The sequence below is a fragment of the Gopherus flavomarginatus genome, chromosome 5, assembly GCF_025201925.1.
Source record: "Gopherus flavomarginatus isolate rGopFla2 chromosome 5, rGopFla2.mat.asm, whole genome shotgun sequence".
NCBI classification, from domain to species: domain Eukaryota; kingdom Metazoa; phylum Chordata; order Testudines; family Testudinidae; genus Gopherus; species Gopherus flavomarginatus.
The window spans coordinates 116,303,360-116,329,430 of record NC_066621.1 but is presented as its reverse complement, the minus strand read 5'-3'; the positions used below and the strand labels follow the sequence as shown (position 1 = coordinate 116,329,430).

At 46.4% G+C, this 26,071-nt stretch overlaps 2 protein-coding genes and 1 long non-coding RNA gene across 11 annotated transcripts in view; 1 reads left to right on the top strand and 2 right to left on the bottom strand.

Moving 5' to 3' along the window:
- LIN52 (lin-52 DREAM MuvB core complex component) overlaps positions 1–3,754 on the bottom strand; it is a 72,401-nt gene extending 68,647 nt beyond the window's left edge. For 2 of the 6 annotated variants that reach the window (XM_050955779.1, XM_050955777.1), the window contains exons 1-4: positions 3,621–3,750; positions 3,120–3,194; positions 2,099–2,136; positions 771–837 (exon numbers count right to left, since the gene is read on the bottom strand). In XM_050955779.1, coding sequence (XP_050811736.1) covers positions 771–837; positions 2,099–2,136; positions 3,120–3,194; positions 3,621–3,639 — 199 coding nt within the window. In that variant the 5' untranslated portion in view covers positions 3,640–3,750. Of the gene's footprint in view, positions 1–770; positions 838–2,098; positions 2,137–3,119; positions 3,195–3,620 lie in introns of all 6 variants that reach the window. The other 4 variants (XM_050955776.1, XM_050955780.1, XM_050955781.1 and 1 more) reach the window with 4 other exon arrangements.
- A 202-nt stretch (positions 3,755–3,956) lies between these two features.
- Positions 3,957–25,982, top strand: ALDH6A1 (aldehyde dehydrogenase 6 family member A1). Of its 4 annotated transcripts, XM_050955703.1 has the most exons (12): positions 3,957–4,068; positions 5,012–5,071; positions 9,851–9,925; positions 11,494–11,655; positions 12,223–12,301; positions 12,605–12,907; positions 13,787–13,908; positions 14,170–14,359; positions 16,014–16,195; positions 23,665–23,844; positions 24,102–24,200; positions 24,502–25,982. In XM_050955703.1, the coding sequence occupies exons 1-12, from the start codon at positions 4,015–4,017 to the stop codon at positions 24,604–24,606; spliced, it is 1,611 nt and encodes a 536-aa protein (XP_050811660.1). In that variant the 5' UTR covers positions 3,957–4,014; the 3' UTR covers positions 24,607–25,982. The 4 variants fall into 4 exon arrangements, with proteins under 4 accessions (XP_050811660.1, XP_050811663.1, XP_050811661.1 ...); XM_050955704.1 differs by lacking the exon at positions 5,012–5,071 and having other exon boundaries at positions 3,963–4,068; XM_050955705.1 differs by lacking the exons at positions 3,957–4,068; positions 5,012–5,071 and adding an exon at positions 11,271–11,377 and having other exon boundaries at positions 9,850–9,925.
- On the bottom strand, positions 21,675–23,668 carry LOC127052277 (uncharacterized). The gene is made up of 2 exons (XR_007774712.1): positions 22,549–23,668; positions 21,675–21,869 (listed from the first exon to the last, which is right to left on the bottom strand). It is a non-coding gene; the product is annotated as an uncharacterized LOC127052277 (long non-coding RNA).
- Positions 25,983–26,071: the final 89 nt, after the last annotated feature.

Sequence of the window (26,071 nt, the reverse complement as noted above, 5' to 3'; positions counted from 1 at the left end):
TGCAGTAGAGCTGTGTTCAAAGAGCTATTTCTACAGTACATGCACTCATGGGGAGCTCTGTTGAACACTTCCAAAGCTGCTGATGTTTTCTAGATCTGTCCATCCACAAATAGCTCCCAAATAAAAGAAACTCAGTGACTGTATCTGAGAAAAATTCATCTGAGCTAAAGCCCTTCAATAGCCCCACTTTCATTTGCCTATTAGAATTAGTAGGCTTTTTAGCCAAGGAGGGTGCAAAAAACACAGTTGAACTTCCCCAGAAATCAAGATTTCTTGTCACTCTGTGAGTAAATGGCACAGAAAGAGATATTGGCTTGTGCTTTAATTTTTTTTTTTTTTAAGCGGAGTAAGAATGTATTTTCTCCTGTGGGTGTTTTACATTAAAAATTAATCTTGTCTTCATGATAGTTTATAGCCTTCCAGTTACACAATCACAAACAACAAGAATATAAAACCTGACAAGAGAAACAAGTTCTTCTCACACTACAGAACAAAGATAAAATGGATATTTAAAAAAAAATACTTGTTTGTTTAAAACATCTGGGAAGAAAACTCTGGAGGATTTAACAATTAACAGCTGAGAGGGCTACCAACATAGATTTAGGTCACAGACAACCAGAAAAGAAAAAAAAAGTGATGTTCCTTGATATTTCTAACACCTCTTTTATATGTATGAGCAGCACAATAGGCACTACTTCTTTCCCTTTGAGATCTCAAGTTTCCACTTACTTAGACTCCACATCGCATGCTATCTGATAGCTCATACTTACCCTTTAACATATCAATATCATCATTTTCTAGTTCAGCCATCCATTTGGGAGGAGAATTCGTGATAGGCTGTCAGAAGACAAACAAAACACATGCTCAATCAAGTATTTTTGTGCATTGCTGTACGAGATGTAAAGCTACCGTCTCCAGCAATAATGACACCCAGACAGTAATATTAAATGGACTAAGGATTAAACCCCAGACACTCTGTAAAGTGTTATTCTCATCTGATGCTGTGTTTCTGTAACCGAGTCCTGTTTTTCCACAATTTTTTTCCACTGCTGCTGAAGTTTGATGCAATGCCCCCTTATCTCCCAAAGGGCAATATAGACAGTAATACTTCTGATAATAACCAAGTTCAGATCTAAAGCTTTCATTTCCAAGTTTCATATACAGTATGAAGCAGAAGATACATTTATTGTAAATTCTGAAACTCCTATAGAGGAAAAAGTTACCCTAGCAAGAAAATACGGACTGTGACAAGTAACGTGCACAAAAGAGTGTTTTTTCTAGGACAGCTGTTTTCAAACTTTTTTCTGCCGACACAGTTGAAGAAAATTGTTGATGCCCACAACCCAACAGAGCTGGGGATGAGGGGTTCAGGGTGTGGGAGGGGCAGGGGGTTGGGGTGCAGGCTCTGGGACGGGGCTGGGGATGAGGGGTTTGAGTTGCAGGGAGGGGCTCCAGGTTTGGGGGGGCTTAGGGCTGGGGAAGGGGGTTGGGGCATGGGCTTACCTCGGGCGGCTCCTGATCAGCGACACAGCAGGAGTGAAAAGGCAGGCTTCCTGCCTGTCCTGGCACAGCAGACTGCACTGCGCCCTGGAAGCTGCCAGCAGCAGGTCCAGCTCCTAGGCGGAGGCAAGCAAGCAGCTCTGTGCAGCTCTCAACCACATGCACCACCCCCTCACCCCACCCCAGCTCTTGGGGCTCCACATGCTGCTCCTGCCCCATCCCCCCTCCACCTAGGAGCTGGACTTGCTGCTGGCCACTTCCGGGGCGCAGTACAGTGTCAGGACAGATAGGAACTGGCCTGCCTTAGCTGGGCAGCACTGCCAATGGGACTTTTAATAGCCCGGTCAGCAGTGATGACCAGAGTCGCAGCGACCCAGTGCTTTACATTCCATGACCCAGTACTGGGTTGCGACACGCAGTTTGAAAACCACTGATCTAGGAGAGGTCTTAATAGAAACATACACATTAAGAAACTAGATTTAAGAAACCTCATGGACAAAACGTCTGTATAGGGTACAGGAATTTCCAAAAGATAGCAAAGTTGGGGAAAGAAGTGGGGGAAAACGTAAAAAGGTTTCAATTAGAGGAGATCACTTACACTTTTGAAGGAAGCAGCAAATTCAGCAACACCTGGTACTGGATAGAAGGAGAGAGAAAGAATTATTCATGACCGAAATGCCATTGCCTTCCTGTTTCCAAAGAAGCCACAACTAACCATCATCTAAGGATATGTTTACCTTGCAGCTGTGAAGCATAATTCCCAGTTTGGGTAGGCATAAACACTTGCATTAGCATGCTAAAAATTACAGTGTGGCCACGGAGGTCATAGGCAACTTGCCTGAATACAATCCTGTCTGAGGTCCTAAGCAGACAGATTGACAACTAGCCTGAGTTGCCATGGCCACGCTGATATATGTTTGTATGCTACACTGAACAGAGCTACTGCACATGTGCCAATCAAACTAGAAATTACACTTCCCAGCTGCAGTGTAGTTAGGTAAAATCCCCAGGCACACCCTGCCACAAGAAATGCCATCTCACTACATTAAATGTGAAATGTTAGTCACTTTAATTCATGCAAGAAACTGTAGTAAGTACTACAGTAGTTACAAGAATTCAGAATACTCCTTGGGAGAATACTCCTGCTGATTTGCCATGGGAGTGTCAAGAACAGGCAGATGGAGCTTATTGACTAGTAGTTTACACAGAGGTCCTGAGAATTGTTCCTATCAGCCCTCACTACTTAGATATCAGCCACCTCACCATGGAACGCAGATCATTGTAGTTTAAATTCATCGGTGAAGAGAACACAACCTGAGAAGTATCCCCATTAGAAAGCTGCCACGAGGACATCCTGGATCTACTGAGGCTCAAGCTGGATACCTCTTCCATTAAACTGGCATTACATTTATGTGGCCAGATAAAGTCTAGAGGGTGCCACTCCCTGCACAACCAGACCATAACTCTGTGACACACACAGGCCCCTTCCCAAGTGGGGGACTGCAGTACACTGATGATCCAGGGGCCTTTCCTAGTCTCACTGGGACACTAGAGGCTCTCTCCTGCTACCTCCCTCACGAGGGACCCACCCACATCACCAAGCCTTGGGGGAGACTTACGCTGCTCCGGCCACAAGTCTGGAGATGCTCGGTCCAGCTTCTCAAAGCTGAACAGGGAGGCTTCCAGATCGGTCCCTGGAAGGAGACAATCAATCAGACACGGCGCACACCACTCCCGCCTCGCAACCGGGCATATCACACGCAGCCTCGGCGGCGCCCCGGCCGTACTGCCCCCGGGCCGTGGCGTGAGGGCGCCCTGGCACGGCTCGACCGCGGCGCCCCACGCAGAACGCTAGTGGTACCTGTCCGGGGACGTTCCCGAGTCAGGCTCCATTGCCTGGGGCGGCCCCGCAGCGAGATGGGGGCCCCTGGCAAGGCAAGTCCCCGGGACCCCCACGGTGCCGAAGCGCCGGCGAGAGGAAGTGGGGACAGCGACAGATAAAGCTCGAGATGCGGCTCAGGAACGGGGCGGGCTGGGCCGGTGCCCAGGAGGCGCCGCGGCTGAGCTCCGCGCGCAGGGGAGGCGGAACCGGCTCCAGTCCCGGGACTTCAAGTGCTTACCTTCCGTGGGAGCCGCCATCTTGCCAAGTCACGTGACGGGCAACTGCCGCCCGCGGGAACCCGTCCACGTGACTCCCTCTAGAGCCGCCCCGACACGCGTCGCCTGCGTTCCTCTCCCTAGGAGGCGTGTCTGGACCCGAATTTCCACCCAAGCAGGCGTCCCATGCAGGGGGCGTTTCAGTTCACGTGGCCAATCCTCGCCCCGGGAAGGTGGGCGGTTCCTGTGGGGCGGGGCCAAAGGAGTTCGGATCCCTATTGGCCGGGACGAGCGGCACCGTGCCGTGCGAAGGCGTGGGTGTTGTCTAAGTGGTAATGGCAGCGCGGGGGCGGGGCGGGCCCTGTTCTGTGAGGGTCTGGCGGTCTGCCCCGGGGTCGAGGGCTCCCAGCAGGCAGGATGGCGGCACTGGCAGGTCGCGGGGCCCAGGTTGGGCAGCGGCTCCTGTGCAGGGTGAGGCCGGGCGCCTGCAGCCCAGCGGGGCCCGAGGGTATCGAGCAGCCCCTTCCCCGTGCCTTGGTGGGGGAGCCCTGTCGTGCCTCCGAGGGGCGGGCCCAGGGCTGAGCTGCTGCGGCTGGGGGCTCGGGGCTGGTCTCTCCGGCCTCACCTCTGCCGGACGGTCCCCCGGGCTAGGGCCCGTGTAGCCGCCGCACGAGTGTTCCCGACGGGCTCTCGGGGGTCAGCCTGGCTGCCAGCGCGGCTCCACTGAGTGAGAGACCCGGGGTCCCCGATCCTGCCGGGGGGGGGGGGCGCAAGTCTTGCACTCGCCCCGGAGGGAGGGGTTTCTCCGGGGCGCACAGCGAGGGGTGGCGGCGGGACAGCTCTCAGACTCGGGCAGCGAGGTGACTGGGGTGCGAGCGCTGGGCTGGGCGGGCTCCCCACAGGGCTCTGCACGGGGTCGGCCTCACTGCTTTGGTGCCACGGTGGACAGGGACTGACGGAAGCGGTTCTCAGTGTTCTCCTTGGGGCAGCAGAACGGGGACCTGCGGGACGGTACCTAAGCTGCGCAGTGGAAACGGTTTAGAACTGCACTCGTGTGGATGAGGGCAATTGTGCAGCACTTTCAAATACGTCGACCTAGCAGGGCTAACTTGAACCACTGAACAGTTGGTGCTTAATCAGGTTCCTTGCCATTGATTCCATTAGCACTTGTTCAGTTCTCTGGCCTACATACGGGGAATAATGGTGACCCCCCCCATGGCATATTAACTTGCAACCGTTGGTGACTGTCACCTGCATTGTTCCATCAGGATACAATTGACTAATGGACCTTGGGGCTCAGATACCACAAGGCAGGCAGGGACTGGATGGGTCTAACCTCTGCGGAGACCCCAGGATTTGCCTTTTGTGTTTTTAACAGCATTGGTCTCTGTGTCTCTGGCTTTCTTTCATGTAGATCCCTGCAAAAGTAAGTCCCACCTGGTATTCTTCATCCTTCTTCTCTTCTTTCTCAGTGGTGAGTTCATTCTTCTTCCTGATGATAAGCTTTACCAAAGGGAAGGAATTGGAGGCTCAGGGGGTCCTGGATGCAGGGAAGGGAAGGAGGAGATGCAGATGGCAGCTATTTTGTTAAGCCTCCACATATTTGTATGGCAGGAGCTGCATCCTGGTACTTTCTCTTGCATAACTCAGGGTGCCCAGTGCCTATCTAATCTGGTGTTATGAAACTAAAGCAAGTTTTTGTGGTTGCATTGCCAAAGGGGTGGGTTTCATGGGAAGAAAATTTATTTGCTGAATTAACATTAATAGATCAGCCCAGCTAGCAGGGCATGAAATCGTTTCAAGTCAGAACTCTAGATAAGGCTGGCTAAAGCTCTAAGAAGTCTGTAATAGCTACTGGGGCAGGTGAATTGTTGGGCTCTTTTCCTCATGCAATGAAACACTTCCTTCACATCTCTCCTTAAAGGTCACTTCCAGGGCTTAAATTTTCAGACACTTTCCTGGCCCTCTTTTTCCCCACCTCCCCCAATTTGGGGTTCTGGGCTTCAGTTGTAGGGCAGGGGGGGAGGTCTCAGGGGCTTCAGCCCCATAGGGAGGGGGTGCCAAGGCTCCCACAGGTTTGAAAATATTTACTGGAGCTCTGTTCTAGACAGCTCCAGCTGAATTTAAGCCCTGGTCACTTCTGTCCCTTCTCCTCCATTTGACTTATAGCTGTTTTTCCCTAACATATTCATGCTTTGGGGCTCTTAGTGAAGTGACGGAGGAAAGTCCTAAGGAGCCTTTCTGGTCATTGAGAGAGAGAAATCTGCCTTCTTATTAATCTTAGATATTTATTAGACACAGGACAACTACATTAACAGAACATTATTAAGATTGTAAAGTCAAGCAATCAAAAGTTAGCAAATGCCAGGAGTGATATATCCAGGGTAAGATCCAGACTAATGTGTAGTTGTGTCCCCCTGCCCTTTAACCTTGGGTGCCTTTTCATTGCTGTAGCCACCACTCCTCGTCTGCTTTCTCACAGCCTGCAGCACATAAGTCACTCCAAGCTATATTGTGAGAGGGCTGCCTGCCAGACTCACACTAGCTTTAATGCAGAGTGACCCCAACACACTCCCATTCCCAGATTTTCCCCCAGAAATGTATGTCTTGTACTGCCCATCCCTTTCCTGGAAAATACAAGCTTATATAAAGTTTGTCATTTAACTAATAAAAATGATAAGCACACTTGCTGTCCCAAATGGAGTTTCCCAAACACTTTAATTCAAACACACTGGATTAGATAAAGTAATAAAACGAGAGAGATTTTAAGCACACACAAGTATGAGCCATATAAGTCAGAATTGGTTATAAGAAAAATAAAAGTAAAAGGCAACTAATGCCTAATTTTGCCAACTAGGGTAACAGTTCTCCATGGCTGGCATTAGACTTGCTGGGGTCTGGGGCTGAAGGCCAATCCCAATGGTTTCAGCTCAGGGTGGCGGGGCTTGGGCAGGTTCAGACTTTGGTCCACCATCCTGGTCCCCTAGTAATTTTTGTTGTCAGAAGGGGGTCGCGGTGCATGGAAATTTAAGAACCCCTAAACTAGGGTAAATTCAGGGCAAAGTCTCACCACGTGATTCAGCAGTTCTACTGGCTAAACTTTCAGCCAGGATCCCTCCCCAGTCCAGTGTTGTTTTCTTTGTTCTTCAGATGTCGTGAATGCCATAAGCAGAAAGAAAGGGGGGAATGATTTGTAGTGTCTGTCCTTCCTTTCTATAGCTTTCCCCTCCCCCTACCAAGAAGCATTTCCTGCTGAGTTCTAGGAGACAGAGAGTATACCTGGATGGGAATCCCATGCTGGTTTTTTTTGCGAAAATGTAGATTTTTTTTTTTTTTTTTTTTAACCTATGTCCCTTTTCCTGCTAGGCCAATTTCACCTTGTTTACCCCTGGCTGAGGCAGCAGCTTGCCTTTTGTCTCTGAGGAACTAGTTTGGCCACTTGGAACATGTTTTAGTAACACCACATGATGAAATCTTACAACTTTACATACAGTATTGCCACACATTTTACGGGGAAAATAATGATAATCAAACTATGAGCTTTCAAACGATATCTCACAAGGCATGCTTGTACAAAGATTATTATAATAGTGCACAAGGGGTGAAAAATAAGATCGAGACTGTCAGGATTAAGATGGCACATGCAACCTTAATTCGTCCCCCTTGTGCATATTGATTCTGATGGTCTTTAACTACATGATCATGCATATTTTTTCCACAGGGCCCCTGCCTCATTCAATGCATAGAAGAATGATGCTCTATTCAATATTTTGTTTTCTTGTCATTATTCATTGTGGCTCCAGGTTTATTTACTGCACACTATTCAAACCCTGCTCTGAAGATAGAATTTTTACTGTCCTCAAAATGGGCTTTTCTGTGGTGCTCTCACCAGAGTATCTGAATGTTGTACAAACAGTAATGAGTTTATCTTCATAACACCCCTGTGAAGTGAGTTGAAGTGAGGTGGTGGTGGTATTATCATCCCCAGTTTACAGATGGAAAAACTAAGACAAAGAGAGACTAAGGTCAAAAATATTCATTAATTTTTTATGCCCAATTTCAGACACCTAAAAGCTGATTTTTCAGAGTAGTTAGCATTATATAGAGCATTATGTGTTCAAAGCATAGCTCCCCTTGACTTCATTTGCAGCTCAGTGCTTGGCACTTATGCAGATCAGATGCTAAGGTCTTGAGTAAGGCACCCAGAATATGAGCAACATACAACTAGTGACTACATGTGCAAAGTTTGGTTTAAGTGATTCACATGAGAACTCTGTGGCAGAGACAGGGATGGGCAGCATTCAGCCATCTTAACCATAAGCCAGTCCTGCTCTTCCTGCAGTCCCCTGCCTCATTCAGTACAAATCTTCCAACTTCTGCAACAAATAAGGCAGGGGCCCTACAGACAAGAGTCCCCTTTAATACTCAGCCCTGATTTATCACCAGAATAGGCCCATCCTGTCCACTAAACAAGGTAAGGGTCCTGTGGGGAAAAAAATGGTGATGATGTAACTGAAGACTGTACCATAATGCAGACACACAAGGGGCTGAATTAATGTTGCACAGGCAGCCTTAATTCTGGCATTTCCCAACTTTTGATTGTTTGACTTCGTAACTTAAATAATCTTCTTTTAATGTAATTTTTTTGTGTGCAATTTCCCAGCTCTTAAAAAAAGCAAATTGAGGGGAAAAAAACCAGAAATTCCATTATGTGGCATCATATTGACACCTCATGGGCCATTAGCTGGGTTGGAATCTTGAGATCCACCACAAAGACCTCAGTTACTTCACTTAATGGAGTAACTGATGCCAATAGTAAGTTGTCATCCTGTAGTGGCCCAGCAGTTGACGGAGAGACATGCTTTGTCAATGAGTTTCACAGATATTTGCTGACCACTGAGGACCGGTGAGACTCCAGAGGCTTGGGTTCTATTGCAGGCTCCTTTGTTTATCTTTTTACAGTGCAATGTTCGTAATCAAAAATAATAATATAAAGTGAGTACTGTGCACTTGATATTCTATGTTGTAATTGAAATCAGTATATTTGAAAATGTAGAATAACATCTAAAAATATTGATAATGAATTTAAATTTGTATTCTATTATTGTTTAACAGTGCAATTAAAACTGCGATTAATCGCAACCATTTTTTAATCTAGTTTGTTTTGCTTGAATTGCATGTATTAACTGTGATTAATTGACAGCCCTAGTTATTATAGAGAAAATCCAGATTTACCCCTGCGCTGGAGGGCACATGCTTTGTGGGGATGTCACTTGTGCAGCCTGGTCATTCATAAGAGCAGTGAGAGGATGGAGTACATTCAACGAGGAGGGAATCTTTGAAGATTATAGCTGTTATAATTGAAGTCCCTACTGAGCATGTGCAAATTGCGATTCCTCCCCCATCCCCAAGTGGGTGGATTTGTATGGTGACAGCAAAAGGCATCTATAAAATCATGACTGGTGTGGAGAAAGTAAATATGGAAGTGTTATTTAGTCCTCATAACAGAAGAACTAGGAGTCACCAAATGAAATTAATATGCAGCAGGTTTATAACAAACAAAAGGAAGTATTTTTTCATACAACACACAGTCAATCCATGGAACTTGCCAGAGGATGTTGTGAAGGCCAAGTCTATAACAGGGTTAAAAAAAGATCTGGATAGGTCCATCAATGGCTATTGTCCAGGATGGACAGGGATGGTGTCTCTAGCCTATGTTTTGCCAGAAACTGTGACGGGATGGACAGTTGGTGGTTACCTGTCCTGTTCATTCCTTCTGGGGCACCTGACATTGGCCACTGTCAGAAGACAGGATACTGGGGTAGATGGACCTTTGGTCGGACCCAGTATGGCCACTCTTATGTCCCTAACACAAAGGCCATCTCCCTGCCAAATTTCAAGTCTTTGCTCCAAAACTTTTGGGTGTTAGCTTTTTAAAGAAAAAGTTGCCAGAATTTGTTAACTTGCAAAACAATGTATTTTCTCTTAGCCTTGCTCTCAGAGATGCCTAAACCATTCTGGCTGAAATTTTCCCCCCAAAATTGACCCTTACGAGAGACACCTAGTATAGAAGATTTCAGCTTGAACTGTTCGAGTCTGCCAAAGTTATAAGCAACTGAACACAGCATATTTTAAATGGGAAGTGTCGGGCAACATTAAAAATAGGTGGTGCTAGCAGCCTCTTCTGTAAGGTATCTAAGCACAAAAGGGAGGCAGAAACACCACCCACTAACCTGTGCTTTGTCTTCTGCAGCCAACAACCAAATTGTTCATTGATGGGAAGTTTGTTGAATCCAAAACTACCGAATGGATCGATATCCACAACCCAGTAAGTGAAATGACCTCTGCTGCTGTGTGGGCCCTTGCTGTGGTCGGAAGGGGGTTCCACCTCACTGAAATTACTTGGGGAGATGCAGGAAATGTGACGGTCTTGCAGTTGCCTTCTTAGGGGTCAACTGCCTTCTCAAGGTTAATGCCAGACCCAGTAGAAATGATGAATGCTGCCTTCTCTCCCCTATATGGTAGATCTCTGAGAGGAGACTTAGGCCTCTTTTCCACTCTTTGCACACTGAAGGGGCTCTGTGACTAGTACATCAAGTTAGTAAATGGTTTCTGTCATAGAATCATAGAAGCACAGGACTGGACTTAGTGATTTGATGTAAGCCTGAAGGTAAACTCCTGGCAGAGACTGGTGTAGACTGCACCTCCCCTCCAAGGGGGAGGAGAGAATCCTGGCTAGAATCTGAGGTTCTTTTCCCCACTTTTGATGGAGCTGCCATGTTTAAGCTGTGAAATTCCAGTGAATTTGGCATCAAGTACCTTGTTGGATGCAGTTGCTTTATGAGTCTGGTCTCAGAACTCAGATTTTGTTAAATTCATTTCTGTGTCTGCTTCTAGGGGGCAGATTCAATTGAGACTGCATGGAGGGGGATCATACCTGACCCTTGCATCAGGTGTCTAGACACCGGGTTCTCAGACTTTTCTGTGTGGAGCCCCATTTTGACGTTATAGTTATTTTTACATATTGTTCTTGATAGTGATCAGAACAATGAGACTCATTCAGCAAAGTTGGCTCAGCTGGCTAAACTCATTGTATCTGGTGAGGAGATTCATTCTTTGCAAGGCTACTCGCTTTCTTGTTTTATTTCTTCTCCTCTTGCTCTGAACGGTTACTTATCTTTATTTTGCAGATGTCTCTCTGAATGATGTAACTGATGATCTCTCTTATGTCAAAACAATTTTTAAAAAACCTACATTAAAAGAATGTTATGGTTGCTAAAACAAGCTCTCAAAAGATAGGAAATGCTGGATTTATGGTCGTCCATACTAATTATGATATAGTACTTAACTTCGTAATACTTACTGATTTTTCCAAAGGACCTATGCCTCATTTAGAGCACAAGAGGAACAGCAGATGAGGCATGGAAAAGACCGTTATACAGAGAGAGACTGCTGTCCTTAGGATCCCATCTTATGCACAGTAGATGTGTAGTGAAGAGGCTGAGAGATACAGGAAGCAAAAATAATATTGTAGTTAAAGCACTGACGATACTGAACCCAGGAAAAATGGGTTCCATCTCTGACTCTGCTACAGTCACTGTTAGGCAGGTCCCTTAAACCAAAATGTTCAGAGGTGGCCGCTAACTATTTGTTTTCTTGATGCCCGTCTTGAGACACCTACAGCTTGATTTTCAGAGGTGCTGAGCACTCAACTCTAGTTGAAGCTGTGTCCTCAAAGTATGTAAGGGGAGGAGTTTCTGCCTGACATCAGGGAAATCATGTAAGTATGGTTCCATTTTAGAAGGATATCAGATCAGGGATGTGAAAGGGGCATTGAATGGCTGAGGGAAATGGCATGAAGAGGATGAGTTTTGATATAATTGGTTGTTCCATCAGGCCACAAATGAGGTGGTTGGTCGTGTCCCGAAGGCCACGCAGAGCGAGATGGAGGCAGCTGTGAGTTCATGCAAAAAAGCTTTACGGAACTGGTCAGAGACATCTGTTCTGAGCCGCCAGCAAATCTTGCTGCGTTACCAGCAGCTCATCAAGGACAACCTGGTGAGATGCTTGAGTACTGTTTCCTGGGCTCATGGTGGGGCAGTGCTGCCTGGGTTTGTGAGCAGAATGGGGGTGGCATACCTCGTGCCAGGAAAGGGATGGTGTGGTGCTCTTCAGGCCCATGGGGACAAAGAAGGCAATATTGCTTGCAGATGCAGGGAAGGGCAGATTGTTGGTTGCATTTTATCTTTACACCAAGTGCTGTTTCAAGTTGTCTTGAGGTTTAATGGAGTCAGTGAAGGCAAAAGGGAGAAATATCTGCAAGAGTTGTTCTCACTACAGCTTTGCAGTTCTAAATCCCCAGATTGCGTGGCTGTGATGCCATAGGATTCAGACTGTCCCTACAATTCCAGTTGTCCTAATTAAAACAGTCCCTTTCTGTAGGTTGTTGGCTTCTCACACATACAGTGATTCATTACGAAGTAGCAAATTGGGTAGTGTTTCCTTTCCAAGCCCCTCTTTGCTGGTCCATTCGTTGCAGTATTTGGCTATTTGTGGAACAGTCTATCCTGCTTCTACCTCCCACTTGTGCTGGTTGACCTTTTCTCTCTTTCTTTTTATTTCCAGAAAGAAGTTGCCAAACTCATCACTTTAGAACAAGGAAAGACCCTGGCTGATGCTGAGGGAGACGTATTCCGAGGCCTCCGTAAGTTAGTGGCTCCTCCCACTGTAAGGGGCTTTCAGAAGCTATGGGCAGGGTAAAAGTCCAATGAGCAACAGGAGCTATAGAACACAAGAAAGTAGCACCCTTCAGAGCCTATAAGAATCCATTTACAGCCAGCCAAGCTACTGTGTTTGGCCATGCAGGGAGTGTTCATGGTGCATGGGAGCTGTAAGTTGTGGGGAAAGATGCAGGAAGAGAGAATTTCATTGTGGCATTGTAAAGAAAGCAGTTTTGAGGATGAGTGGTAGGAGCTCACTCTTTGGCATATCACCCTTTCTGCTGCAGAGGTGGTTGAGCACGCCTGTAGTGTGACATCCCTCATGTTGGGAGAGACCCTGCCCTCCATCACTAAGGACATGGACACTTACACCTTTCGCCTGCCTCTGGGAGTGTGTGCAGGGATTGCACCATTCAATTTCCCAGGCATGATTCCTCTCTGGATGTTCCCCATGGCCATGGTTTGTGGTAACACCTTCTTGATGAAGCCATCGGAGCGTGTGCCAGGAGCACTCATGTTCCTTGCTAAGCTGTTACAGGACGCTGGTGCCCCTGATGGGACTCTGAACATCATCCATGGGCAACATGAAGGTAAACTCAGGCTAGTCTGCTGAGTTGGCTACAGAGTGTGAGGGTGTGTTGGGGCATGTGTCCTTTGAGGGGAGGCATAGAGATGTTAGGGTTTCCACTGTTATGAACCAGCACGGTGTTTGGGAAATTGAGACAAGGGGGATCCAGGGAAGTGCAAGGCTGATGATGCAGGACGATAGAGAAACCTTTAAAGAAAGCGGGTGGACAGCATTTAAAACTGGATGTACATTTAGATTCCTAGGATGGTCTTTTCAAAGTGTCCAAGTGCCTTTGGAGTACAAGTACCGTTGACTTAGGGTACTTGTACTCCAAAGTCACTTAGGCACATCTGAAAAAAATCACCCTCAGCGCCTAAATTCAGATTTAGGAGCCTAACTTGAAGCACCCAGTTTGACAGATTTTGGGTGGTTAAAAAGTAAGATGGGTTCTGGCAGTTCTGGAGCTGGAAGAACATCAAGATATAAAGGATAAGGAGTTCTGTGAACTCCAGTGTGTAGTAGGGACGGGAGTGGGAGAAAGTGGCTGGAGTTCAAGTGCCAGAAGGGCAAAGGCCAGGGTGAGTGGAGGAGCTGGGATGTGGCTGCTGTGGGGACAGAGTGATGAGGATTGGGGAGCCAGGTAGGAGAACAGAGTGGCGGTGGTTCAAGTGCTGGACAGTGAGCAGAAGGAGGGGATGGGCAGCAGTGGAACCCTTGTAATAGTAGTACATAGGGGGGCAGGAATCTGGGTGCTTGGGCTGTGGATAGTAGAGGGATGAGCATTGTGGAGATGGAGGTGGAAGGCCGGAAGGGACCATTTTGATCAAAATGGTCTCTTCAAGCATTGAACACTCTGGAGAAGAATTTGAGTCCCATATAATGAGCTGTTTCCTTTTTGAAGCTGTGAATTTTATTTGTGACCATCCGGATATCAAGGCAATCAGCTTCGTGGGGTCCAATCAGGCTGGAGAGTACATCTATGAAAGAGGATCCCGGAATGGCAAGAGAGTCCAGTCCAACATGGTAATGCCCCTCAATGTAGTGGAGGTTTCAACCTACAGACTGCTACTCCCTTGTATACATGCTTAAGACCTTTTCCATTCAGTGTCTGGGACTGACTTGAATTTAGGCAGTTGGATGTGCTGAGAGAGATTAAGCTTCCCTTTCTACTAGGATGTGAGCAGCTCAGTAACAGTTACGATATGAAGTTGTCACTGCAGAGCTGAAAAGAAAGTGGGTCAGGTGTTCTTAGCAGTTTGAGATTGTATATGTCTTGTATTTCAGGGAGCCAAGAACCATGGTGTGGTGATGCCCGATGCCAATAAGGAGAACACCTTGAATCAGCTTGTTGGAGCTGCTTTTGGAGCAGCTGGCCAACGCTGCATGGCCCTGTCTACAGCCGTATTAGTGGGAGAGGCAAAGAAATGGCTGCCAGAGCTGGTGGAGAGAGCCAAGAACCTGCGAGTTAATGCAGGTACAGATCTGTTTGGTAGCTTCAGGTTAAGCCCCTGGGTTGTGTGTTTTTGTATATCTGGTACATTGCGGTGTGTGACTATGAGGTCTTGGCTCCATGGTTTTGGTGCATGGAGGTGGGGGCTGGAAGACTGCCTGCTTGGAGGCTCCGTGGGTGTGTGACAAGAGGTCTGGATTCAGCACCACATGGCTGGGGTGCTGGGGGGATCTGTTGTGAAGGAGGGCTTGACTGTTACTAGAACTCTAGTTTTACTTTCACAACATCAGGCAGTTTATAACTGTGGGTTTGGGGTTTTGTGTAAAAAGGCTCAGCCCTGCCTTTAACGTAGCAACTCCACTTATAATATTAACAGACTTTTCTTCTAGGAATGTTTCCCTTTCTTCCAATATGTGTTCAGTAAAGCCCTTCGGATGAAAGCATATATCTTTCGGGGAGTGGGGGGGCGAGAGATAAGTCAATCCGCTGTTGGATTTTGTAGTTGATGTAAACAAAAACGAAACAAACAAAGGTAGTTGATGTAAAGTTCTTTGCCATTCACATACATCTTTATTGAAAAATAATTGAAAAACTTGATACATAGATTGCTTTGCATTTCTTGGATGTTCATTTTCCAGCTCCATTTATAGGCCTTGTACAATGTATTTCTAACTATATGTGAATTGGGTTTTTCCATTATATTTTATTTTTAACTTTATTGCACTATAGAGCTCTCTATTGAGTTACATTGTTATGTCTGAACAAAAACGTAAGTAGTCCCCCTCTTTTCTGCCAGCATAGATGCCTTCCCTCCACCCCATCTCCTATTTTTTGAAGAGATACTTTTGAGAGGACCATCCTATTAATGAGACATCATTAATGGAAGTATTACAGTTATATTGAAATGAGCCTCTTGCTATTTAGGACTAGCTTAACTAAAACAAAGACTTAAATCATTTTGCATCTTCTCCATTCTAATTCTCCTTAAATATGTTTGTGGACCTCCAGCATACACCGAGTCTCCATTTGAGCAGCCAGTTGGAGGCATATGTGGATTAAAGATTGATTTTAAAAAAAATTAAATTCTCTCTCTCTCACACACACACCCCCGCTGTACAGGGGAGTTAAAAAGTCAAAAGACAGACTAAAACCAAAAAGGCTTCATTATATTTTTTAAAGCTCATGGTTTCTGAGGCCAATTTCATGATTTTTCAGGATCCGACTCATAATTTTTAATCTCTTGAGATTGGCAATACTGCAGACTAAACAAACTCAGTTCCCTTTTGACTCCATCTTATGCTTGTTTTTAGCAGCTATCATGTGTATCATATACAGGACAAGATGACCTCTTGTTACCTTTCCCCCTCTATGGTTCAGAAAGGCTTTTGCAAAATTTTCAGAACTCACCACAGCAACTATCAGCTGTTTGTGTTTTGGGTGTGGGGACCTCTGTCTCTCTGATTTGGAAGCATGAGGCTTTTCTGTTGATTAGGGGATCCCCTATGGGTTTGGAGTTCAGGGTCTCTTGGTTCTGTGTGTTTGAGTTTTGTGTTCCTCTCCTACTTGATTTTAGGATTCTTGTATCTTTGCTGGGAAGGTAGTTGTTGGTTGTTCTTTTTGAATATGAAACTATGAAGCCATCACAATTCAAACCTGTCCTTGCTTCTGTACTTCAAAGGAGACCAACCAGGAGCAGATCTGGGGCCCTTGATCACCCCCCAAGCTAAGGAGCGGGTCTGCCACTTGATTGAGAGTGGAGTGAAGGAAGGAGCTGCCCTCCTCCTGGATGGACGAGACATCAAAGTGAAGGGTTATGAGAAAGGCAACTTTGTTGGACCAACCATCCTTGCTAAAGTCCAGGTGAGCTAGTCAATAGGCTGGTTATTGGATGCAAAGGAATTAAGTATTTCATAAGTTTGATGGAAAGAGGTGGCACTTGTGGTCTGCCCAACACAGCTAGCAATGGCCCAGTGGGCTTATCAGCCTTGATAGGCTAGCTGGCAAACTGCTGCTTCAGTGTGTGCATTTGAGCACTTAAGAGATGTTGCATGTATTAATTGGGCAGGGTAGGATGGTTAAGGTTCCAACCTCAGTATATCCTGAAACCTGGATTGGAGAGTGATAAGTGAAGTGGTCTGTGATTGGACTGAGAGATGGGAGCAGATGAAGCTTGGAAATTGGGAGGTAGAAGAGCATGGGTGGGGTGATATAGGTAATTAATTGCCAAACCTGCAGCTCCTATGTAAGAACTTGGTGGTTTGGAATGACAGTGGGAGAGTTGTAGGCAATGTGAGAGTTGTAGGCAATGTGAGAGTGCAAGGGAGAAGGATGGTGAGTAGGGTGCAATAGGGTTGACTGGCAGGCAAGATATATGCCAAGTTGTAGTGATGTGGTCACACAAGCTGAGAGGATGGAAAGCTAGGAGTTATGGAAACAGAAGCAAACCAGAGTGGATAAAAATTAATTATTAAAAAAAATGTATTTTTTTTAATTTAAATCAGATTTTTTTGATAATGCTTTTTGAGGAAAAAGCCTATCTAAAGATAGTTTTAATTAAGATACATTATAGCTCAAAAATATCTCATCATGGAATAGGGATTATACATTCTAATTCTATAGTATGAGACAATATATTCATGTAATGTTTAAGAAAAGTTTTGTAAATGAGTTCCAGTAGTTCATGGATTAAGGACCTAATTTTATGGTGTTCTATGGGCTTCTGTATAGATTATTTAGGTTAATCTTTCTATCGACCCAATGCTCGGTCTAGAAGATACCATTAGAGATGCTTAGTTTTGCAGTTTTCAAACTGGATTTGTGTCTCCAGAGGTAACATGCTTGTTAACAGCAAAAATGTTTTTAAATAAATAAATGTAATATACAGAAGTGAGAAATAACAGACCTCAGCTCTGTTGTCCCTCTGCAAATTTGTGTACAGAGTCAATCCCTTACCTCTCTCTAAAAGTGCAAAGTTTCAAAAAGTTCAATGAATAGAAGATTGTTGGGTGCGGAATAGATCAGGACAAGAAGAAGTCTGGAGATAAATGTGAGAAGCAAGGGACATATGCTTGTTTTGTTAAAATATTATATGTTTGCTGTTGAAGAAAAAAATCCAGAATACTTAACGTTGTTGTTTTTAGATAAATACAACAATTTAAATGTCTATCTGGTGATGATCTCCTCCTAATACAGCATGGCAAGAAAATCCTCCAAATATTAATGATTAACCTGTTGAATTGGAGCTAGTTCATCTCCCAGTGACTTCATAAATATCTGCTTCAATTACCTTTACTAAATGAAATAACCAAACAATCATTCATTTTCTGATATAGCTGTAAAACTAATCTGAAAAGTTTTCAAAATAAATTACTATTTAAAAATGTATAGTGTGTACCTTCTAAAAATGAAACCTACATCTATCTCTGAGTTGTGAAGAATATGTATTAAGGTTATAACAACCAACAAGAATGCACTTTTATGTAGAAAACCATGATTAAATTGAGTCTTCCTGACTAGTGACTTAAATCAAACCAACCCATAAACCAGTCCTGACTGAATCTAGGGCCCTTGATCAGCCCTCAGGTGAAAGAGTAGATTTGTCACTTGACTGAGAGCAGGCAGTGGATGTGGTAGTTGGGCGTGACAGATGGCAGGGCATGGCATTGGGGTTGGTAGCTACCAGTGCATGAGGGACAGTGGGGCATGCAAATTCAACAAGGACAAATGCAAAATACTCCACTTAGGAAGAAACAATCAGTTGCACACATGCAAAATGGGAAATGACTGCCCTAGGAAGTAGTACTGCAGAAAGGGACTGGGGTGGGTCATAGTGGATCACAAGTTAAATATGAGGGAACAGTTTCAAAAAATATGTGACCATAATTCTGAGATGTATTAACAGGAATGTTGTAAGACATGAAAAGTAATTCTTCCACGCTACTCCGCGCTGATTAGGCCTCAACTGGAATATTGCGTCCAGTTCTGGGTGCCACATTTCAGAAGGATGTGGACAAATTGGAGAATGTCCAGAGAAGAGCAACAAAAATTATTAAAGGTCTAGAAAACATGACCTATGAGGGTAAATTGAAAAAAATGGGTTTGTTTAATTTGGAGAAGTGAGGACAAAGAGGGGACATAAGTTTGCAAGTACATAAGGTTGTTTCAAGGAAGAGGGATGGCCGAGATAATACTTAGAGCTTGGCTACACTTGGAGGTGTGCAGCGCTGTGAGTTACAGCTGTCTTCGTACAGCTGTGTAGGGACAGCGCTGCAGTGTGGCCACACTGACAGCTACCAGTGCTGCAGTGTGGCCACATTTGCAGGATTTGCAGCGCTGTTGGGAGTGGTGCATTGTGGGCAGCTATCCCACAGAGCACCTCGTCTCATTTTGGCACCGTGGGTTGTGGGAAGGGGATGGAAGAGTGCGGGTCATTCCGCTTCCTGTCCCAACGCCCCGTGGTGCATCGCTTCACATCCCAGCAGTCAGTGTTTTTCTGTCCACGTTTGGCGCCATCATGAGTCTCCCAATGGTTTCTGTGCAGCGCGATTTCTGTGGGAAATGGAGCCTGAGCTGCTGAGGACTTTGCTGATGAGTGTCGCCAGCACATCACGTTTGGCAGTTGAGCTATTCCTTCAGCTCCAAAGTGACAGTGAGGAGTCCGACGATGATATCAGTTCGCCTGACGCGTATGACACTAAAGTGCTTGTGGCAGTAACGGAAATGCTCAGCACCGTGGAACGCCGCTTTTGGGCTCGGGAAACAAGCACTGAGTGATGGGATCACATCATCATGGAAGTCTGGGATGAAGAGCAGTGGCTGCAGAACTTTTGGATGAGAAAAGCCACTTTCATGGGACTGTGTGAGGAGCTCGCCCTCACCCTATGGTGCAAGGACACGAGATTGAGAGCTGCCCTGCTAGTGGAGAAGCGGGTGGCTATTGCAATCTGGAAGCTGGCAACTCCAGACAGCTACCAATCGGTCGCGAACCAGTTTGGAGTGGGAAAGTCGACCGTTGGAATCGTGTTGATGCAAGTTTGCAGGGCCATTAATCGCATCCTGCTAAGAAGAACTGTGACTCTGGGGAACGTGCAGGACATTCTGGATGGCTTTGCACAAATGGGTTGTCATGGTATAAATCCCCACTCTGAACCTTAGCGTCCAAAAGATGGAGTACCAGCATGAATTCCTCTAAGCTCAATTACCAGCTTAGTACTTGTAGCGCTGCCACCAACCAGGAATTCCAGTGCCTGGTACATTCTGGCCCCCCCAAAAAAAAAAACCTTGCCCGGGGACCCCCAAGACCCAGTCCCTCTGGATCTTAACACAAGGAAAGTAAACCCTTTCCCTCACCGTTGCCTCTCCCAGACTTCCCCTCCCTGGGTTACCCTGGAAGATCACTGTGATTCAAACTCCTTGAATCTTAAAACAGAGAGGAAAATCCACCTTCCCCCCTCCTCCTCCCTCCCCCTCCCAGACTCTCCCGGAGAGAGAAAGTAATCCTAACACAGAGAGAAATTTAACCTTTCTCTCCCCCTTCCCTCCTTTCTCCCCACCAATTCCCTGGTGGATCCAGACCCAGTCCCCTGGGGTCTCACCAGAATAAAAAAACAATCAGGTTCTTAAACAAGAAAAGCTTTTAATTAAAGAAAGAAAAAACAGTAAAAAGTATCTTTGTAAATTTAAAATGGAATAGGTACCGGGTCTTTCAGCTATAGACACTGGGAATACCCTCCCAGCCTAAGTATACAAGTACAAATTAAAATCTTTTCAGGAAAATACCAATTTGAAATCCTCCCAGCAAAATACACATTTGCAAATAAAGAAAACAAACATAAGCTTAACTCGCTTTATCTACCTAGTACTCAGTATTCTGAACTTATAAGAGCCTGCATCGGAGAGATTGGAGAGAAACCTGGTTGCACATCTGGTCCCTCTGAGCCCCCAGAGTGAACAACAACCAAAAACTAACAGCACACACAAAAAAACTTCCCTCCCTCAAGATTTGAAAGTATCCTGTACCCGATTGGTCCTCTGGTCAGGTGACAGCCAGGCTCACTGAACTTGTTAACCCTTTACAGGCAAAAGATATATAAAGTACTTCTGTTCTATTAACTCCTACTATCTGTTTATGACATGGGTTTCCCTAACTGTGGAGGGGCGATAGATGGGACGCATATTCCTATTCTGGCACCACCCCACCTAGCATCCGAGTACGTTAATCGGAACGGGTATTTCTCTATGGTTCTCCAGGCACTTGTGGATAACCGTGGGCGTTTCATTGACATTTACACAGGCTGGCCTGGAAAGGTGCATGATGCACGCATCTTTCGGAACAGTGGCCTGTTCAGGAAGCTGCAGGCCGGGACTTTTTTCCCAGACCGGAAGATCACAGTAGGGGACGTTGAAATGCCCATTGTGATCCTTGGAGACCCCGCTTACCCATTAATGTCTTGGCTCATGAAACTGTATACAGGGAAGCTTGACAGGAGCAAGGACCGGTTCAACTACAGGCTGAGCTGGTGCCGAATGACTGTGGAGTGTGCTTTTGGCCGTTTAAAAGGGCGCTGGCGATCTCTTTATGGGAAGCTAGACTTTTTGGGGAAAGCAGCATCCCTGCGGTTATATCCGCGTGCTGTACCCTCCATAATATTTGTGAAGGGAAGGGTGAAACATTCAGTCAGGAATGGACCTCCGAGGTTCAACACCTGGAGGCTGAATTTGCACAGCCAGAGCAGGGCTACTAGAGAGGCCCAGCACAGGGCTACAAGGATTAGGGATGCCTTGAGGGAGGAATTTGAGGCTGAAAGCCAACAGTAATGTTTGGTGCCTTGCACGGGAGTGTAGTGCAGTGGTTACAATGATTTGCAGTGCCTGTTTTTTCCTTTGGGTACGGTATCTTTCACTTTCTGCAATAATAAAAACTGTTTTAAAAGCCAAGAAATCATTTATTGAAAAGAAAGTAAGTAAAAGGGCAGGGGGGTAGGGTGGTGAACTGTACAGTCAGAGATTTGAATATGTCCTGCCTGGAGTGCTGTGCAATGACTGCGGCACTTCAGGATGAAAATGCTGCATGGTGATGGGGGTTGAGTGCAGAGGGTAAGGGTTGTAGTTCTTACGGCTGGTAGGTGAACGTACAGGTGTTGGGGGCAGCTGGTGGTGGTAAGAACCTGGATGCTGGAGAAGGGGGTTTTGAGCTGACATTGGGGAACAAGGGAGAGAGCTTTGGGGGGATGGGGGCATGGTAGTGCTCTTCCTGCATGGCTACGAGTGACTGGATACAGTCCGTTTGGCGCGCCAGGAGGCTTATCAGCTGCTTCATGCTTTTCTTCTTAGTCAATGCCTTTCTTCTGCTTTCTCTTTCCCTCCAGTGCTGCATTTTTTCTCTCCAGTCCTGCAGCTTCTTACTCTCTCTGGCAGACTGATTCATAACTGCTTTCACCATATCTTTTGCTTTTTCATGGCTTTTTCCTCAGGTTCTGTAGCCTTTCGGCAGTCTCTGATACGGCCAGTTGAGAAGTAGTAGTAGTCAAGGACACTGTTATTAGAAAGACAAAAACTGAAACATTTAACAGAGAGGCAGCATTGTGTATAATCACAGTGAAGAGTTTACAGTCTCACTTTAGCATACTTTCCACATACAAACAGAGCACAGAGAGCCCACAGCAGCGAAGACATGATGAGTAAGGGGGAATGAGTGCAGGAGTTAATTAATCCTGGAAGCTATCTCACTGCTGCAGGTCACCTGGGAAGGGGGACTGATTAGTTCAGGGCTGCACTGGGGTTTCTGTGCATTGGGGAAAGCAGAGTTGCAGGGGGACCTACACTGAACACGATCCCTACATTTTCCACAGGAGTTAATCCTGGAAGATATCTCACTGCTGCGGGTCACCTGGGAAGCAAGGGAGGGTCTTCTACAGCAATGCAGATTCCGCCCTGGCCCCTATGCAGCTTGCCTGTATGCAGCAATGGCCCCCCCACCCCTCGCAGCACAGTGGTGCAGACGTGTTACTCTGACTGGGACAAGGACCACAGTGGCTCTCCCTATAAACTTGCACAAGTGCATTGCCCACGCTCTGCCAGAAACTTTTGAAGAGATTACCGACGCCGATTACCGCGACGTGATAGACCACATCAATGGGCTATTCCATGCACGCAGCCCTAACCCCCCCCCACCCCCCCGAAACATTTCCATCATGAAAATAAAAGCTGCTTACCGGGAACCCGCTTCTCTGCTTCTTCTTCACCAACAAGTTCCAGCTGCTGCGACTGGCTACCTTCCACCTGGCTTGAGAAGAGCTCCTGGCTGCATGCCTCCTGGGATTCCAGGGTGACTCCCCCCAGCCCAGTACCCTCACTCTCGGTTTCTCCCCCTCCCCCCCTCCTCTCCCCGCTCTGAACTGTCCATTGAGGTTGTTGGATTGGCAGTGGGGTCACCCCCAAGTACCGTGTCCAGCTCCTTGTAAAAACGGCAGGTCGTGGGGGCAGCACCTGAGCGGCAGTTTCCCTTGCGGGCTCTGCAATAGGCACTGCGCAGCTCCTTTACTTTAACCCTGCACTGCACCGCGTCCCGGTCATGGTCCCTTTCCAGCATGGCCCTTGAGATCTGCCCATAGGTATCGTAATTCCTATGGCTGGAGCGCAGCTGTGGCTGCACAGCTTCCTCCCCCCAAACACTGATGAGGTCCAGCAACTCGCCATTGCTCCATGCTGGGGCTCATTTGGTGCGTGGAGGCATGGTCACTGATTGATTGCACTCCACACCTGGCTGAGCAAACAGGAAGGGGATTTTTAAAATTCCTGGGGCATTTAAAGGCCAGATCACCTGAGGCCAAGGCAGTAGAGTGCGAACTGATGAGCAGAGTGGCTGAACAGGTATTCTGGGATACCTCCTAATACCCTGGAGGCCAATTACAGCGCTTTTGGTGGCCACACCTGTGGAGCAGCGCTGCAATCGTTATACCTGAGGCAGAGCAGGAGTACGGCCAGCGCTGCAGCCAGGGAGATGCAGCGCTGTATGTGCCTTGCAAGTGTGGACAGTGAGTAAGTTGCAGCGCTGGTGGTGGGTTTACAGTGCTGCAACTCTCCAGTGTAGCCAAGCCCTTAGTCCTGCCATGAGTGCAGGGGACTGAATTAGATGACCTCTTGAGGTTCTTTCCAGTCCTACAATTCTGTGATTCTATGCAGGGTGATGTCTAGTGAGGTGAAGGATGGTGAGTGATGATGGGAATGCTCTGAGGGTTTGATTTGTGTGTGGGGTGGTCTCTACTTTGAGGGTGTCTATGGCATTTCCTTGACATGAGTTTTGTTTTCTGCTGTTTCTGCTTTGGCAGCCAAGCATGACCTGCTATAAGGAGGAAATCTTTGGGCCAGTTCTAGTGGTTCTGGAAGCAGACACTCTTGATGAAGCAATTGAGATAGTGAACAGAAATCCCTATGGAAATGGAACTGCAATCTTCACCACCAATGGTGCCACCGCTAGGAAATACTCCCACTTGGTGGACGTGGGGCAGGTATGCATCCATAGGATAATGTATAGAGTAGAATTATTCCCATCCGTGCTTGCCATGTACATGAGACACTCATCTAGTCCTGGCTTCTGATTTCTGTCTTAAGGTGTCATAATGTTTGATTAGGTAACGTACTATTATCTCATAGTTAAGGAAACTGGATCTAGTATCTTTCAGGGGAAGAGAAATAAGAGGCTGTTCTGTTGTTACAATCTGGTACTTGTTCCTTCTATTAATATGGTGGCTTTACTCTGATTTAGGTGGGTGTAAATGTTCCAATACCAGTGCCTCTGCCCATGTTCTCCTTCACTGGCTCACGTGCTTCTTTCAGAGGAGACACCAATTTCTATGGCAAACAGGTAACTCATCAAATGAGGAAACATAATGTGTTTTTGCTGCTCTGTGAACCTAGTGCAGGAAGCCAGGTGGAGGTGAGGGAAGAGACCACCAGATTGTATTAACACGGTGGAGATTTGTGAATGGAGGGAGAATTGAGCAATGTGTTTTATTGCTGGGGCAGAGACCTCAGGATGTTGGGAAGGGCAGAGAAGCTACTGGCAGCTCCCATGTTGGAGATCTTTGTACTCTGAAGGTATAGTGGGAGGCCTGCAGGAGTACCAAGGCCAAATGTACAACCCTTGTTTCTCTCATTTCCTTCAGGGGGTGCAGTTCTATACACAGCTGAAGACTATCATCTCTCAGTGGAAAGAGGAAGATGCCACAGTTACCAAGCCTGCTGTAGTTATGCCAACCATGGGAAACTAACCAGCTTTTACAGGGGTACCATCCGTGGTGCCCTTCACCTTCTGTGCTACAAACTTCTTCCAGCTGTATACTGACTGCTTCTATTCCCTGTTTCCCTGGGAATAGAAAGCCCTGTTCTCCCTAAGATCTCTATTTCCAAACAAATCAGGGAGCTCCTCATGTAACGCACAATCTTAAGTTTTCTGTTGCTCTCAGCAATTTTTCAGATAATTGAGTTTAGTTTCTCCCCAGAAGAAACACTCTCCTTCAGTGACAGGTCAGATGACAAGCCTGGGCACAAATTCTCCCCTCCCACCAACCCTTCAAACTGAATTTGCACAGGCTCCATTTTCCACTATATCTGTCTTTAGTCCCACTGATTTGGTGCTGCAGCTTTCGCCACATCCGTCTCTGGTTCAATATTCTGATTCCACCTCACTCTGAGAAATTCTCCCTGTTGCAGAGAAGTGGCTTTTCCATTATGGGCAGGTAGCAAGTTTGAGTGTGTCTCTGAAGTTCTGGAGAGTTTAACCCCATACCCACTGAACAGTTTTGAAGGGCCTGATGCTTGGGAACTGGCTGCTTTAAGAGTTTCACAAGGTGGTCTACTGGGATGCTTGACTGAGTATCAAGGAGATTCCTGAGTGTAGAGTGAATCCTACCTTACCTCACTCTGGTTGGAAACTTTGATCCCTATCGTGTGTATCCTGCCAACTCCTGTTAGTTCTCAGCTCTGACTGTTAGCTGAAACCACTTGCAGGGTGATGCCTCCTATGATAGCAGCAGTGTGCCTATGTGCTCTTGACCATGGAAGCAGAAGCACAACCATATGTATGTCTGCTCCTGGCTGGTGTTGTTCAAGCCCTGTGAGATGGGGTGGAATTGGCAGGAAGGAGGCATTTCCTTCCTCCAAAGGCAACCAATCTGAATCTTTTGGTTTCTCTTCCTGATGGTCATATGTCTATGCTGCTTCTACCCACTACTTGATTCACTGTCACACCTGCTCAAGTGTGTGTGCATCTTTTAGTGACTGCACACCCTAATGCTAGTGACAGGTGAGGTTCTGTTAGCCTATGTGATAAAGGTCTTTGCAGCTGGAGATCTGAAGTTCTATTCCCTGGGTGGGTGGGGAGGACTGGGTTTGAGCTGGTGACTCATGATGCAGCCATGGAGTAGTTAAGGAAAGGTCCTGGGATGGGGTAAGATTAAGGGGACATTATGTTGGCTTCACTTGAACTCTGCTATAAGTGGCAGGGACTGGCAGAAAGTTGCTTCTTGCACCTGAGGAAAATCATGCTATTTAAGAAATTCTAATCATGATTCACTGGTCTAATTGAACAAACTGAATGTGAACACTTTGTGTCCTGCCTTCTGGTAAAGATGCCTTTTGTAACTGACAGTTGCCTGACTTTAATCCAACTGCTATGGTGCCACTAATTTTTGTGTATTTTCTGTCAGGTTCCATTATAGCCTAGAGGGGAAATGC